Source organism: Osmerus mordax, chromosome 6 (assembly GCF_038355195.1).
Source record: "Osmerus mordax isolate fOsmMor3 chromosome 6, fOsmMor3.pri, whole genome shotgun sequence".
NCBI lineage: Eukaryota > Metazoa > Chordata > Actinopteri > Osmeriformes > Osmeridae > Osmerus > Osmerus mordax.
Window position 1 is genome coordinate 6,220,637 of NC_090055.1, and position 13,339 is coordinate 6,233,975.

Consider the following 13,339-nt stretch of genomic DNA (forward strand, 5'->3'; position numbering starts at 1 on the left):
CATTCTCCTTGCAGCTAATTTTCAATTGACCACATCAAAGCAATCAAAATGCGTCCCTTTCCCCTCCTGGAAGTTTTTGAGCTGTCAATCAAATACTATTATTAATCTTAAATCCACGTCTATAGATTCAGAACATTCAAAATCGGATGGAAGATATCACAGATGTATGTTCTTCACAATGGTTTGTTTATTTGTTTTTATCTTTATGTATGATAAAGATGACCCTCAATTGAGATTTGAAATCCCAGGTGAGGTTAACCATAATAGGCTACACAAACAGAGGACTACATAATATTTAGCAACAGCTTTACACGGTTTGTAATTCAATGGCAGGATTCAGGACAGTCTACATTAGAGCGAGTGAGGGAGCCAGATCATATTGAGAGCGATGTTTGACAGCACGGAACACTCGTTTAGTGGGTTGGTACATTGGCAGAGTTTTTCACTGGTTGATTTTCTGGGAAATCGGAAATGTATTATTCTCATATTCACACTTTAACACGGACTCTTCTCAACAAACCAAAAACACTGCGTCGAAGTCATGGCCGTGTTTTCGTTGCCTACTATCAAGCATACCACTTTCAGTGTTAGCTAGGCTAGCCTCGTCTGCCTTAATTTCTCACATACCGTGTCACCTGTTGACGCCGACAGATCACTGTTTTGTCATTTCGAGTCAAAGACAAATACTGGGGATAGGTTCGAAGCAGACGAGATACAGAGGGGACAAATGTTTCAAGAGACTTACGCGATTGAACGGGACACGAAGTAACTACAGTCATTTTTATTTTTAGCACCGTGTAATTCATAAAATTGTGGACCAACTCGACTTTTCATCTACCAACGTGTCCATATTCATAAGGTACGGTACGTTTTACTATTTTTTTCGACGTGGTGTGATTTTTAACTACTTGAACGACCACTGTAACAAGTGACCTGTTAATTATTTGTTTGTGTTTAGTCACAAATAATGAAAGCGGGTGTCAGTGTCGTGACCTAGTAGATGTCAGGCTGTCATGAACTTGACTGGTTCAGTGGAAAGAGGCCAGTTTGAAATATAGAATGGCTAATTGAACTCATGTCTGTTTTTGACTGATTATTTCAACTGTAGGCCTAGATCTGACATAACATATTACGAACTAATAATACAAATATATATTAATATCCGAAATAGTATTAGATGTGTCTGTGTTCAAATGCATATCTCTCTTGCACTAAATATTATTTTACTGATTCCTGAAACACTGATTCCAGAACAGTAAGACTTACTAACAGTAAGTTTACATAACCCACATTTGTATAATAGTCAAATCTGTCCTTTACCCTCCACACAGATTGTAAACAAAAAAGGAGTGTGGGATAAGGACGGTTGAGAGAAAAAAGATTGCTCTGGGGGGAAGGGGGGTTGCTGTCTGAGTAAACATGAGCTGTGTTCCCATGCCCCTGTTTTGGTATTGACAAATCTGTCTGAGACCTTGTCTAATGTCTATCATTAGTGAGTGAGTCATTATTAATAATACTTCACATGTGAATAGTTTGCTCAAACCTCTGGAACTCCAATGAGGGTAGTTGCACCAGCCAGGATTTCTTACCTTTTTATGTGCTAGGCTACAGTCTAGACTGGCCACCTCTCACCTGCTCCTCTATCTCAGGGCCCTGTGGGGATGATGACAGAATCCACTCTTATATTAAGAGGGACAGAGGAGTTTTTTCGTTTTTCTTTGCATCAAACTACTACTAGCTATCTGTAGGTTGGCAAAAAGAAACTGGCTGCAAACTAATTTACAAAAAAAAGAAGCCACTTCACTCACTGCATTGTTCCGTCTCTGGTAGTTGTCATGTGCTAGCTGCAGCAGCTCATCCAGCCCTGCTGGTTAGACAAGTATCGAAACATCCACTGCATTATAGGAGTACTAAAGAAAAATAGATGATTTTTAAGGAGGTTACTTTAAACCTTATTCGTAACACAGACTTGTGATTATTCAAGAGCAGGACCGGATATTCTAGTGCACCTGGATTATGATTTTACAGTGCTGTCTTGAAACAGCTCACAAAGAACTGATAAATGCGTGATAATGTGTAGGAGTAGTAGTAGTAGTAATAATAATGTCTGTGTTGTTTGAAGCTGCTAAAGCCTATAGCTTGTCAATGGATGAGTTCAGAACTCAGTCTAGATTTTTCTTCTAGGCCCAGTGCTATGATTGATCACTGTATAAATACAACACCAGACACGTCATTGCTTGTAGACTATTTCCTCCACCCTTCCCGCATGTCCTGCCAACTACGGTATGTCCCCAGGACACACCTAACCAAAACCCATGATGACCACATCTCCCCTTCTAGAAATAGAGGGCCACTTTCAAAATGTAAATGTAGAAAAGAACATGTCATGAGTCAGATATACAAGCAAAGTTGTTTTATTTAAGTGTTCAGTGTCTTTTAGCTGATGTGAGCTCTGGTGACAGTCACCAGTACATCAATGGAGTCAGTCTTTACCAATCACTCAAGGGAAAAAGTCTTCTAACAATTCAGGCTGGCCTACACACCTTTGTGGTATAACCTGTATCTCTTGTGTGTTGTCACCTCACCACTTGTTGGTCTCACCCTCCCTTGCCGTCACTGAAAGAATATTGGTGACCGCACCGTCTAAGCCTTCTGGCTCAGGGAGTTTACTGAGGTATGCCTTGGTCTTTTTGACATCCTCCTTGACTCTCCATAACGTAGGAATGGAGTAAGGTGTGCTGCCACTCGTGAGCTCTGGGAGGAAAATGGAGGCTGCTTGTAACGCGACAAAACGTTGTGCTTTCAAATTTTGTTTAAATTAGTCAAATCAACACATTCTAATTTTGCCACTGGTCTTCGGCACAACTACTATGCCTGCACACCGCTCAGTAGCTTTTTCTATTGGATATATGACTCCCATGTCTTTTATCCAGTTCATTTCCTCCTTTATTTTGTCCATCATTGGAATAGGGACTTTCCACGGGGTTGTCAAGCCATCAAGAACAGCACCATCTTTCAACTGAATCCTATAACCCCTTTCCAGTTGACCAAAACCCAGAGAAGACCTTTGGAAACTGTTGCTGGTACCCTTCCCTAAGCAGAACAAGTCTCAATGAGGTAGGATATCTTTTTAGCAGGTATGCAAGTTCTGCTTTGTGTCAGCTCTGCATAAGGGTTATATAACATACATACACACACACTTCAACTTCCTTTGTGCATTACTTCTTATCTCTCCTACTGTTCCTAATACTGCTGGTAGAGTGGGGCCCTAGAGCCTCTAGTGGACGACACGCCCCTGTTCTAATTAAAACACATTTCTAAATTGTATCTATTTTATTTTTAGGATCCTAAATGTCTCTTTTAATCTCTCTCCATGTTGACAATGTATCTGAATTCTGTGTCTGACTAGTCTAGTGGTTAAAACACGTGTTGACATCTCGGTGATGTGTTTTTTAGAAATTTCATTTTTGTTCAACCGTTACCGTTATGTTGTAGGCTATACTTAACAAAGTAGAACTTATTTTAAATGTCAGAGTTCCTATAAATGTGAGTGTGTTATGCTGTACTAATTAGTGGTTGCATTAGATAAGTCATTTAGAATAATGCATGTTTACAGAATCTTTATTGTTAGATGCAAAAGTACGTTTTGTTCATAAATGCGCCTCTTTTGGATGTCCCTCCTTAACTCTGGGAAGTTGTATTCAGCACCATCTCTGACTTATCTGTGGAAATATGACACTAGCTTTTAACCTTTTAAAACCTCTTACCCTGCTCCACCTTCTGCCCCTTACTCCCAATGTCTCTCTTACTGTAATCAGTGTGCTAGTCTGTGTTTGGACCCCCTCACTCATGTCTGAGTTTCATATTTATCTCCATAGCACTTCACCTCTAGGTCCTATGCCCTAATAAGGAGCGAGGGAGAGTGGGAAAAATTGAGGGGGTGGGAATGTGTGTGTTTGAGTACATACTCTTTTTACCTAACACAATGGCAATGCCAGCGCCTGTGCACACAAAGAAAAAACAAAAACAGTATTTGTGTGAGGTAAACAGGGGACACAACTGTGAAAGGGATGAAAGGCTGGGCTTCTCTTTTGTGTTTTCACAATCACTCGCATTTAGTTGCACACCATCTTACACTGTACATTGCAAAAGTTGTGTACCAATTCAATGCACTTCAAAAGCATAGGAGTGAACACTTTGTTTACTATGCCTCAGTCGTTCCTAACTGGAAATCCCTGAGCCAACAAACCCTGAAACACAAGCCCAACCAAATTCTCCACAGCCTGCATTTTCTCCTTTCTTTCACTGTTACTTTCACTTCTTTACTTTAGATGCTCTACGATACATCTTTTTATTGTAGTGTACTTTGTAAGGTGGTTATGTAATATGACTCACTGTTCCATTGTGGTCTTTGAACTGTCATCGGATCTCCTATATGCCCTCTACATTGCACCCTATTAGATTACCACAATAACCAGCATGTCCCTACAGTTAGGACCCCTTAAACAGCACATAAACCCTTCCCTCTTCTTAGAAATGCCCAGACACAATGTTGACAGCCCCAGGAGCCAATGGGAACCGGCTCTGCGACTGCCATGGGTCGCCAGATTGACTGGAGGGCAGAGTCCTGCCTCATCAGGGGCAGAATCGGACACAGAGAGCAGCAGTACCGAGAGTGAGGTAAGGGGAGGGTTTCTCACTTTAACACGCATGTTATCAGGTTGAGCTGTTTATGATGCTAATGTGTATATTACACTGCACTGCTTTTTTATCTTAAGACTGTTCTTTGGCAGTAACTACTGTAATGTTATTGTAACGGCACATTTCTGGTCCTTGATAATCTGCTGCATCTATTAAATTTGTAATATTTATCCAATGCGGCATAAAAAGTGTCTGCTATTATAATGTCATAAGTGTCCGCTCAATCCATGACTATACATTTATTAAGCTAGAGCTTTTATTGAAATTCACTTTTAAATCATATTTATTTAACACTTGTATGCTGTGGACAGTAAATTCACCAGGAGCATCTTACTCCAACTATGTTGCCCCACTTTTTTCTTTATCTAGAGATGTTTGTTTTATAACTTCTAGGATAATCACCTCACCTACTTTTTCACTACAGCCCCACACTCAAAATTCAGAGATGGGATGTTTGAAGATGGTGTTGCCCTCCATGCTCCAAACGCATATTGCAGAGATCGACCAGCAGAGGGAGGAGCTTAAGATAGAGGTCAGATGTTGGATATTTCAGCAATTTATGAATGGAAAGAGAAGCCTTTCAACAACCTGAGTGTATTACTTACACTAGTTACTTCTAAGGGGTAATAAAGACCCCTTAACTTTGTACGAGTCACTTTTCTGTAAGTGTTTGACACCTATCTATCGCTCTATCCTGTCCGGGCAGCTGCAGCTGGAGATTGCTCTGCTTCAGGGAGAGCTGCAGACCGAACAGGACCAGCTACACAGACATGAAGAGCAGCTGAAAGCGCTGCAGGGGGAAGCCAGACTCAGGGAGTCCACACACAGGCAGCAGGTCAGCGTCATCTAGATATTTTCTGTGTTTCTGTGGAGTGTAATGGAGACACATTGGATCGATGGTAGATAATGCTGTTGACACATTAGGGCCGCAAACAGGCTCCTGGATTCCAGCAAACGCTCCGGGGTACAAGCTAAGGCACTGATGTATTTGTTGAACGCTGGGCATTCACTTACCAAGTAGGAAACAGCATTGAATCATATTAATGGAGAATCATCTGAATGCCACAGTGTAACTACCCTATGTTTTGATCATGTACCTCCCTTTGGCTTCAGTTTACACTTTTCCAAATGGGGAAAATGCACAAAATAGAGATTATCTCAAGCTTTGACTTGATGCTTTTAAGTCAGCAGCATGGAACAGAATCCCTAAGGAGGTTTCCAATACTTTGTTGATTCCAAGCCACAAACAATTCAAGCTGTTTTGGAGGCAACATGGGTTCTTACCCAGTACTAGATAGTGGTCACTTTATCAGGTTCACCTAAGTAAACAAATACATCAATGTCCTGAAAAGGTTCTCGGCCTCATTCAACTTTTTCGTTCATAAAGGAACAAGCTTTACTGGAGAAGGAGAGGGCACGGATAGAGGAGATGAGTAGGAGATGTGAGGAGAAGGAGAAGCTAATCCTTGGTCATCCAGAAAGCCAGAGAGAACAGCTACTGCTGGAACTGCAACAGGTGACTACATTACCTTAAAGAAAGGCACTTACCCTACACATTTGATAGTTTGTTCTGAAGTGTTGCCTGTTGCTACAGCATAACATTTAAATTTTTACATTTAGTCATTTTAGCAGACGCTCTTATCCAGAGCGACTTACAGTAAGTACAGGGACATTCCCCCGAGGCAAGTAGGGTGAAATGCCTTGCCCAAGGACACAACGTCAGTTTGCATGACCGGGAATCGAACTGGAAACCTTTGGATTACTAGCCCGATTCCCTCACCGCTCAGCCACCTGACTCCCCGCATAACCTACAGGACTGGTCTTTTTGTTTAACCACACTTTCTGAGATGGGAAGTCAACTGACCTAATAGAACTAACATGTCTTTATGTCCTAAAACCAAACCGCTTTTCCAAGGGTGAAAGAGTATTAGTCAGTGTGCTATTATTTGTTTTATGTTGTCTCTTAGAAGCACAGTGTTTATGTACGGGGATAGGAGGTGTATATGCAATACCTGTTCAACCTGATGTGTCACTGAAGTACTGCCAGAGGACCGAGGACACAGCCTGCTCATTGTCTTGAACATTCACATTGCGGTGAATGTGCCATTCATATTTAAGTCTATAACTGTAGTCATAGTAAGATGGTCTGCTGTCTGTTCTTGGCAAGAGGTCTTCCTGTGTGTTTGTAATTTTTTTGCTGATCCTCAGCAAAGGATCACCCCCTTTTCTCCCCTTTGTTTCTTTTATTATGTGGATCTATGTTAACTGTTAAATTATTACCTTGTTTGAGCCCCTTACATCAACTTTCTGTGCAGGAAAAAGATATTATGGATGCTGCAGCAAGGGCATTTGAGGACTGGGAGTTTCGTGTCCTTGAACAAGAAAGTGGGGTAGAGGAGGTGGATGGAGGAATGAAGAAAGAGAGAGATAGTGGAGGAGAAATGCAAAGAGAGATATTATACCAACAGCATGCTGTCAACAATGCACAGGTGAGATGCGAGAATTCAGAAGTACTTTTAATTACACACAGCCACTACAACGCTTGTTTTGTTGCTTTGAGGTTACAGTCATTTTCTGTCATGTGATTTAAGTCTGTGTTTACATTGACCAATAGAACCAGATTAACCAATATTCAGGCTTTCCATGAGTATACCACATTTTAACTTTAGCACCATGTGTACACCCACATCCAGAGTCTCTCAGTCACTCTCGTTCTTACAAATATATACTCTCTCACTCCCCCACTACCGACACATATTCTTCTCTCATCACCCCCCCCCCCCAATTTTCACAGCAGTCAGATCTCCCATCCTCCCACACAGCTCTCCTTTTGATCTCTGAAATTAGGGTGAACTCCCTCACTCTGCCTCCTCTGTCACATGACTGCAGAAACAAGTTAGGTAATTACATCAAACACTGCCATGGGACCCTATGAGTTTGAGTTAGAAGTGTTTGGACAAAAGTGAGTTGAGATTACGACAGGAAGAGCGTTGAAATCGTTTCTCATTCTCCACAGTCTTTCTTTCTCTGACTGTTTACTTCCTGTCTGCTGAGGTGACATCACAAACATGTAGTGACCTGTCACTTCTTAACCTTTTTCTCTTCTCCTCCCTCTGTCTTCCATATAATGGGTCTTTGTGAAATCCTGAATAAACTTGAGAAACCGTCTACTTGCAGCACTACATTCTGTAGCACATTTGTTTTCTGTGGTTGAAATAGCACAAGTATATTTCTGCTGAGTGATAATTCAGTGTAGTGTTGTTTTATCTTCAGGAGCGGGTTCAGCAGCTACAAATACAGCTGACAGAGATGGAGGAAGAAAAGGATCGAGAAATGACTGACTTAAAAAATGAAAGACGAAAACTGCTCCACAAGACTCAAAGGGTAAGAGAACCAAGAAATATCTGTATCACCATATTATTTCCTATGATTATTTATGTGGAATCATTCAGTTTTTCATTAAATCCCCGAATGTATTATTTGTTCATTTGCGTTCATAAAATACAAATGTACTTCTACTTATAAAAACAAGATTTATATGTACAAATGCTTGTCATGAACAAATGCTTGTTTTCACATTAAATGGTCAATGATGTGCTTTGCTGTTGAACCAGTGTCATGCCCCTTATTATGGACATGAAAATGAATGTGCTATAGTGACGGAGAGCGAGAGAGAACACTTAAGTGAGAAAGAGGGAGGCAAAGCATGAGAAGTAGACCAGTAGAGGGGAGGGTGACTATGAGGGCAAAAGGGGACGAAAAAACGAAAGATGAGCTGGAGTGACTTAACGTACGCCACATCAACGGTAAGATTAAACATTGACCCAAAAATATCTAAACCTAACGTTCTGTTCACAATATAGTCGTTTCTTAATGAAAGTGAAGTATATCAGCTGTGCTGATTTAGAATAGCAAAGTAAGGAAAAGGAGATAGGGAGGGAGGGTTGAAGGGAGTCAAGTTTAGAGTCTTAGTGGCACAGTTTAAATGCCTGTATGTGTGTGCGCGTGTGACTGCAAATGAGAATTTATATGGCATGCTTGAATAATGCTTTTAAATACTGTTGAAATTCATGATTATCTCATGCTTTCAGTGGTTGTCAACAGACCGGTTAATAAGGAATGCATGCTTTGGCTCACGTGTTTGTAAGGAAGGGAGGGGGTGGGGGGGAGGGAGGGAGGGACGAAGTTAGAGATACGTGAGAAAGAGAAGGGTAATGTTTAACTTCAGGTGATTCGTACTGCAAGAGTGGGAATGAGTTTTGCTACTCACAGATACATGTGTCATAAAGATAGGTCTACTTCTATTGGTCAAGGGATATTGCTGACACTGCAGTGGTAATGAATGGCACAAAGTTACATGGCCCCCACGTCTTGTGGCTTACATGGCCCCCACGTCTTGTGGCTTACAGTCATCGTTGTTTCAGGTTAACTTTGGTATTGGCCTTGTGCCTTTTTAAAGCAGTTTTTCTGCCTTGCATTATAGTAAAAAAATCAAATAAAGAATGTTCAAAAAGGAAAAAAGCAGCCCACTGATCCATTGCGTGATATCACTCTCACGCCTAACCTTTAGCAAATCATCTCAGGTACAGCATAACCATAAATAGATATAGTGTTGACAAACAGGTTGCCAAAGGTTTGTGATAGACAGCGATTCTGTTAACTTGTTTTCCTGACAGTAATTACAGCACTAGAGTAACTGATTGTCATCCTAGCTGCAGGAACCATACAAGGAATCTGGCAGTTTACCCAGGAAATGGAGCACACATCGCAACAACAAACTCAATGACAGGCCACTTTCAGTGCAAGGTGAGCTGTATTTGGACTACAACAGTTAATACCCTTCTGTGTACTTTAGATCATCCCAGACCATTATTGTTTCTCTTTGCTTCTCTTATATGTGTCTGTTTATTCAGTTCCACCCCAGGCCTCTAGTTCAGTAGACTGAGGTGTGTCAATACCTTCAGCACTAGCATTGCAATGGTACAGTGGGAGCAGGATTAACCTGTATGAACTAGATGAGTCAGTGAACCCACCAAGCCTTTTAAAGTGCCACACCAGTGATTTTGACGTTTTTCATCGTTATCCAATAGGGCTACAAATGTTATTGTGCAATGATATAAGTCAAGCACACACATGCAGGCTAGTGTGTATGTTTTCTCATGACAATGGATTACTGTATGCTAGGAAAAATAAACTGAAAAATAACCAATTATTTTATTTTGCAAATACATTCAAATTATAATGTTTTAAGGCCAGGCAAACATTGTTAAACCTATAAATAAATAAAAATTCCCGCTGTGCTGATAAACTGTCATTATGAACGTTTGGGCAGCAGCTACAGAGTGTGAACAATAGCTTCCACTCAGTCTCTGACTCTGTCAGCACAACTGTATGTTTGCTGTCCCAGCAGCTACTCAAACTAAGACCCTGAATTCATTCATAACAAACAAGAATTTGTCCACAGACTGACTCTGTGGCAAACAAAATCTGTTGAAACAGTCACTTGTTTCAGTAAACGATTTTAAAAAGCTTATATTATTGAAAATACATTTCTGGTCATTGTGGAGTATATACTGTACTGAAATACTGATAAAGAAGGTACATTTACATTACTCATGATTACAGTTTTGGTAAAGAGTAGGCAAATGTTTTGCTTTTTCTCTAGTACCACAGTTTCTGACTCCTCCTATCTCGTCTGTTTCTCTCTCTCTTAGAACTATTTGGATAAACACAAACAATACATGTAGCGATACCATATATACATATACCATCATACCTTACCGTCACCATGACATGTCTTTGTATTGTTTTACATTGTATTGTTTTGTACATTTGTACATGTTTTGGTTTCTCCCATCTGCAATTTATTCATTACTCTCTCTTGTTCTCCTGTCCTCCACCTCTCTTATGTAATACATTTATTTCTAATTATACATGTCTCTCTTTCTCTCTCCTTAATGTCTCTCTCTCTGACATTCTCTCTCTCTCTCTCCCTCTCTCTCTCACACACACAAACACATACTCAAACAGGATTTGTGAGAATGGTACCAGATAGCCAGGAGGGCCTCACTCCCACCCTCCCCTCCCACAGACACAGCAACAGGCACAGCATTGGGCCGAGCAACTTGCACAGCAACAGACATAGATCAGGGCCCAGCAATGTCAGTGGTCTCCTTACCCCCTCTAACAGTGCCAGTAGCTCCCGTGCTGCCAGGTCAGTCTTGGAAGTCTGTGTACTGTTTATCATTGCAAACAAGACCAATTTGATGAGACAAATGATGGAATGTATTTTTTATGGCTGCTGTGGATTTATAACTGATTGATATGAAGTAGCATGACAAACATGGAAAGAGTTGCATGTGTTTACGCAGGTGTTTATGCCCCCCTGTGTGTTTTAAGGAGGATGATGATGAAGGTGTCTGGTGATGACGGTATGTCTTTCCCCCTCAGCCCGTGTCGGGATGTTCTGGACCTTGCAGAGATTGAGAAAAGGCTGAAGGAGGCCAAGGTAGAGAGAGAGAGGCTGCTCAAAGAGAGGGTGGGTAACCATAACAACTATCCCCATACTGATACTGGGCAGGAAAACGTGTGCTTCACTATATATGCCTAATTTGTAGACAAAATATGTTATACACTAGTATATCACACGCCACCTACGACATCAAACATCCCCACTAGGGGTCGCCAACACAGTGTTAATGAAGCAAACCTTGTGCGTGTTCATATCTTTGTCCAGGAGGAGAGGCAGAAGTTGCTAAATGAGAAGAAGAGGGAACAGAGGGAGGTGGACTCACCAGCTACAACAGAGCCAGCAGAACGCCAGACTAAGCCTGAGGAGCAGCTGATATCCAGCCCTGTAGCTAACTCCCTGGAGGTAAGCCTCACCTGCAGTCTAGTCCAACTCCAAAGTAGCCATTTGGTAATAATGGTACTCTACTATAGATACTAGAGTAGAGGACTATTGAAAATGATAGTTATTATTATTAACAGCAGATAAGTCTCTAGTCAAATGAGGTTCAACAAAGAAGTTCACAAGGAATACGTTCACAAGTGTAGGAATAGTTCCTTTTTGAGATTGATCTTCTTTCTACATAAAAAAACCTTCTCTCTCCAGCCTCCCCAGAAGAGCCTCCCTCTTTTCCTCTCGCCAAACTTTGACCTCAGAGCCCACGTGGAGTCTCTGGGTCATGGTGTGACAGGGTGTTCGAGTCTTCGGATGACCCCTCGGCTCTGCGCAGGCTTCCTGACCAAAAGAGGGGGACGTGTGAAGACATGGAAGAGGAGGTGGTTCCTTTTTGACATGGACCACAGGCGACTAGCCTACTACACAGGTGATGCTGGTTTAATTTCTTTTTTTGTATGCTTTGGTACGTAAAGTGCATATTCAATGGGGTGTTTGCATGGATATTTCGATTTGTATATGGTTCTTCAGGCTATTCAAAATTACGCTTTTGATACTGACTTAGATTTCGGTTTTCTTGCAGACTGTGATGAAAGGAAACTAAAAGGAGTGATCTATTTCCAGGCCATAGAGGAGGTGTACTACGACCATTTACGGACAGCCACAACAGTGAGCACTTATACAGTCTATTCATAATAATATATATGGCTTACAGTGAATTCAATAATTGCCACTGTGCCCATTTCAATATGTAAACTTTTAAGCAATTGACAGTAGCTCTATGCCGTTTTCACTGCAATGTCTCTATTGGTGAAGTGGGAAGACTCTCTCCCTTCATCCACGTTCATTATCCCTCTTTTCCCTCCATCATTCCCTTCTTCCAGTCACCAAGGCCCAGTGAGACGTTCTGTGTGAAGACCTATGAGCGACTCTTCTTCATGGTAGCTCCCAACTCGGAAGCCATGAGAATCTGGATAGACGTAATAGTCACGGCGACAGATGAACACAGCCGCTACTGATGCTAATCAACCCGCACTCCATTGTATCACTGAGAGTTTTTATTTACCTGACCTTACGTGTGGACCTTTCGACCTTCTATTTAATAACCTCCCCCCAACATGCAGCCATTTTGTACTGAATGTGATACATAATATTGAAGACATTAAGATGTATGAGTACTAGAAACCAACCTTGCTGAGATGCTGAAAACTAAACTACAATCTTGGTTGGAGTTGGCCATATGAAGTGACATATGAAAACATTTTGTTCATGCATTCACACAATTTTATATGTTATTAAATAAATGAAATAAATTCACCAAACGTGTATAATTATTTACAGTAAGATTATTTACTAACTACTAGCTATGCTTACAGGAATAACCACATTACTCTTATAGCCCATACAGCAATGCCTGCAAAATGATCCAAATTAACATTTATATTTTGTTAAATGTAACAGGGATATATATTTATGTTCCTTTTGATTAATAAAATAGTTTAACTGGCTATTTATAGTGTAGTGGAGTACAGTGTCGAGAGAGAACAGTTCACCGTGCAAATGCTTGTATCTATTATATTGTTTATTTGTTGTGCTTGGTTTTATTTTACATAAAGGCTTAATAGAAATGTAATAGAAATTAAATATGTGCACTAGAATACACTATCCTAAATGTACGCATTACTAATTATTATACACCACTTTGAACGTCAGATTAGCATTTGAAAACCTTTGCTG

General features: G+C 40.8%; 1 protein-coding gene across 3 annotated transcripts; it reads left to right on the top strand.

Moving 5' to 3' along the window:
• The first annotated feature begins 396 nt into the window (after positions 1–396).
• Positions 397–12,916, top strand: LOC136944925 (pleckstrin homology-like domain family B member 3). 3 transcript variants are annotated; one of them, XM_067238873.1, is made up of 15 exons: positions 397–859; positions 2,971–3,117; positions 4,535–4,680; positions 5,126–5,233; positions 5,408–5,536; positions 6,089–6,217; positions 7,017–7,190; positions 7,975–8,085; positions 9,414–9,507; positions 10,732–10,915; positions 11,101–11,239; positions 11,438–11,575; positions 11,816–12,032; positions 12,186–12,271; positions 12,487–12,916. In XM_067238873.1, the coding sequence occupies exons 3-15, from the start codon at positions 4,537–4,539 to the stop codon at positions 12,619–12,621; spliced, it is 1,788 nt and encodes a 595-aa protein (XP_067094974.1). In that variant the 5' UTR covers positions 397–859; positions 2,971–3,117; positions 4,535–4,536; the 3' UTR covers positions 12,622–12,916. The 3 variants fall into 3 exon arrangements, with proteins under 3 accessions (XP_067094974.1, XP_067094975.1, XP_067094976.1); XM_067238874.1 differs by having other exon boundaries at positions 11,152–11,239; XM_067238875.1 differs by lacking the exon at positions 6,089–6,217.
• Positions 12,917–13,339: the final 423 nt, after the last annotated feature.

Excerpts from the sequence above, each read along its gene's own strand:
- LOC136944925 (XM_067238873.1), top strand. The coding sequence starts at position 4,537 with ATGCCCAGACACAATGTTGACAGCCCCAGGAGCCAATGGGAACCGGCT. Across the intron at positions 6,218-7,016 it reads TACTGCTGGAACTGCAACAG|GAAAAAGATATTATGGATGC; the intron begins GTGACTACATTA and ends CTTTCTGTGCAG. Across the intron at positions 12,272-12,486 it reads ATTTACGGACAGCCACAACA|TCACCAAGGCCCAGTGAGAC; the intron begins GTGAGCACTTAT and ends CCCTTCTTCCAG.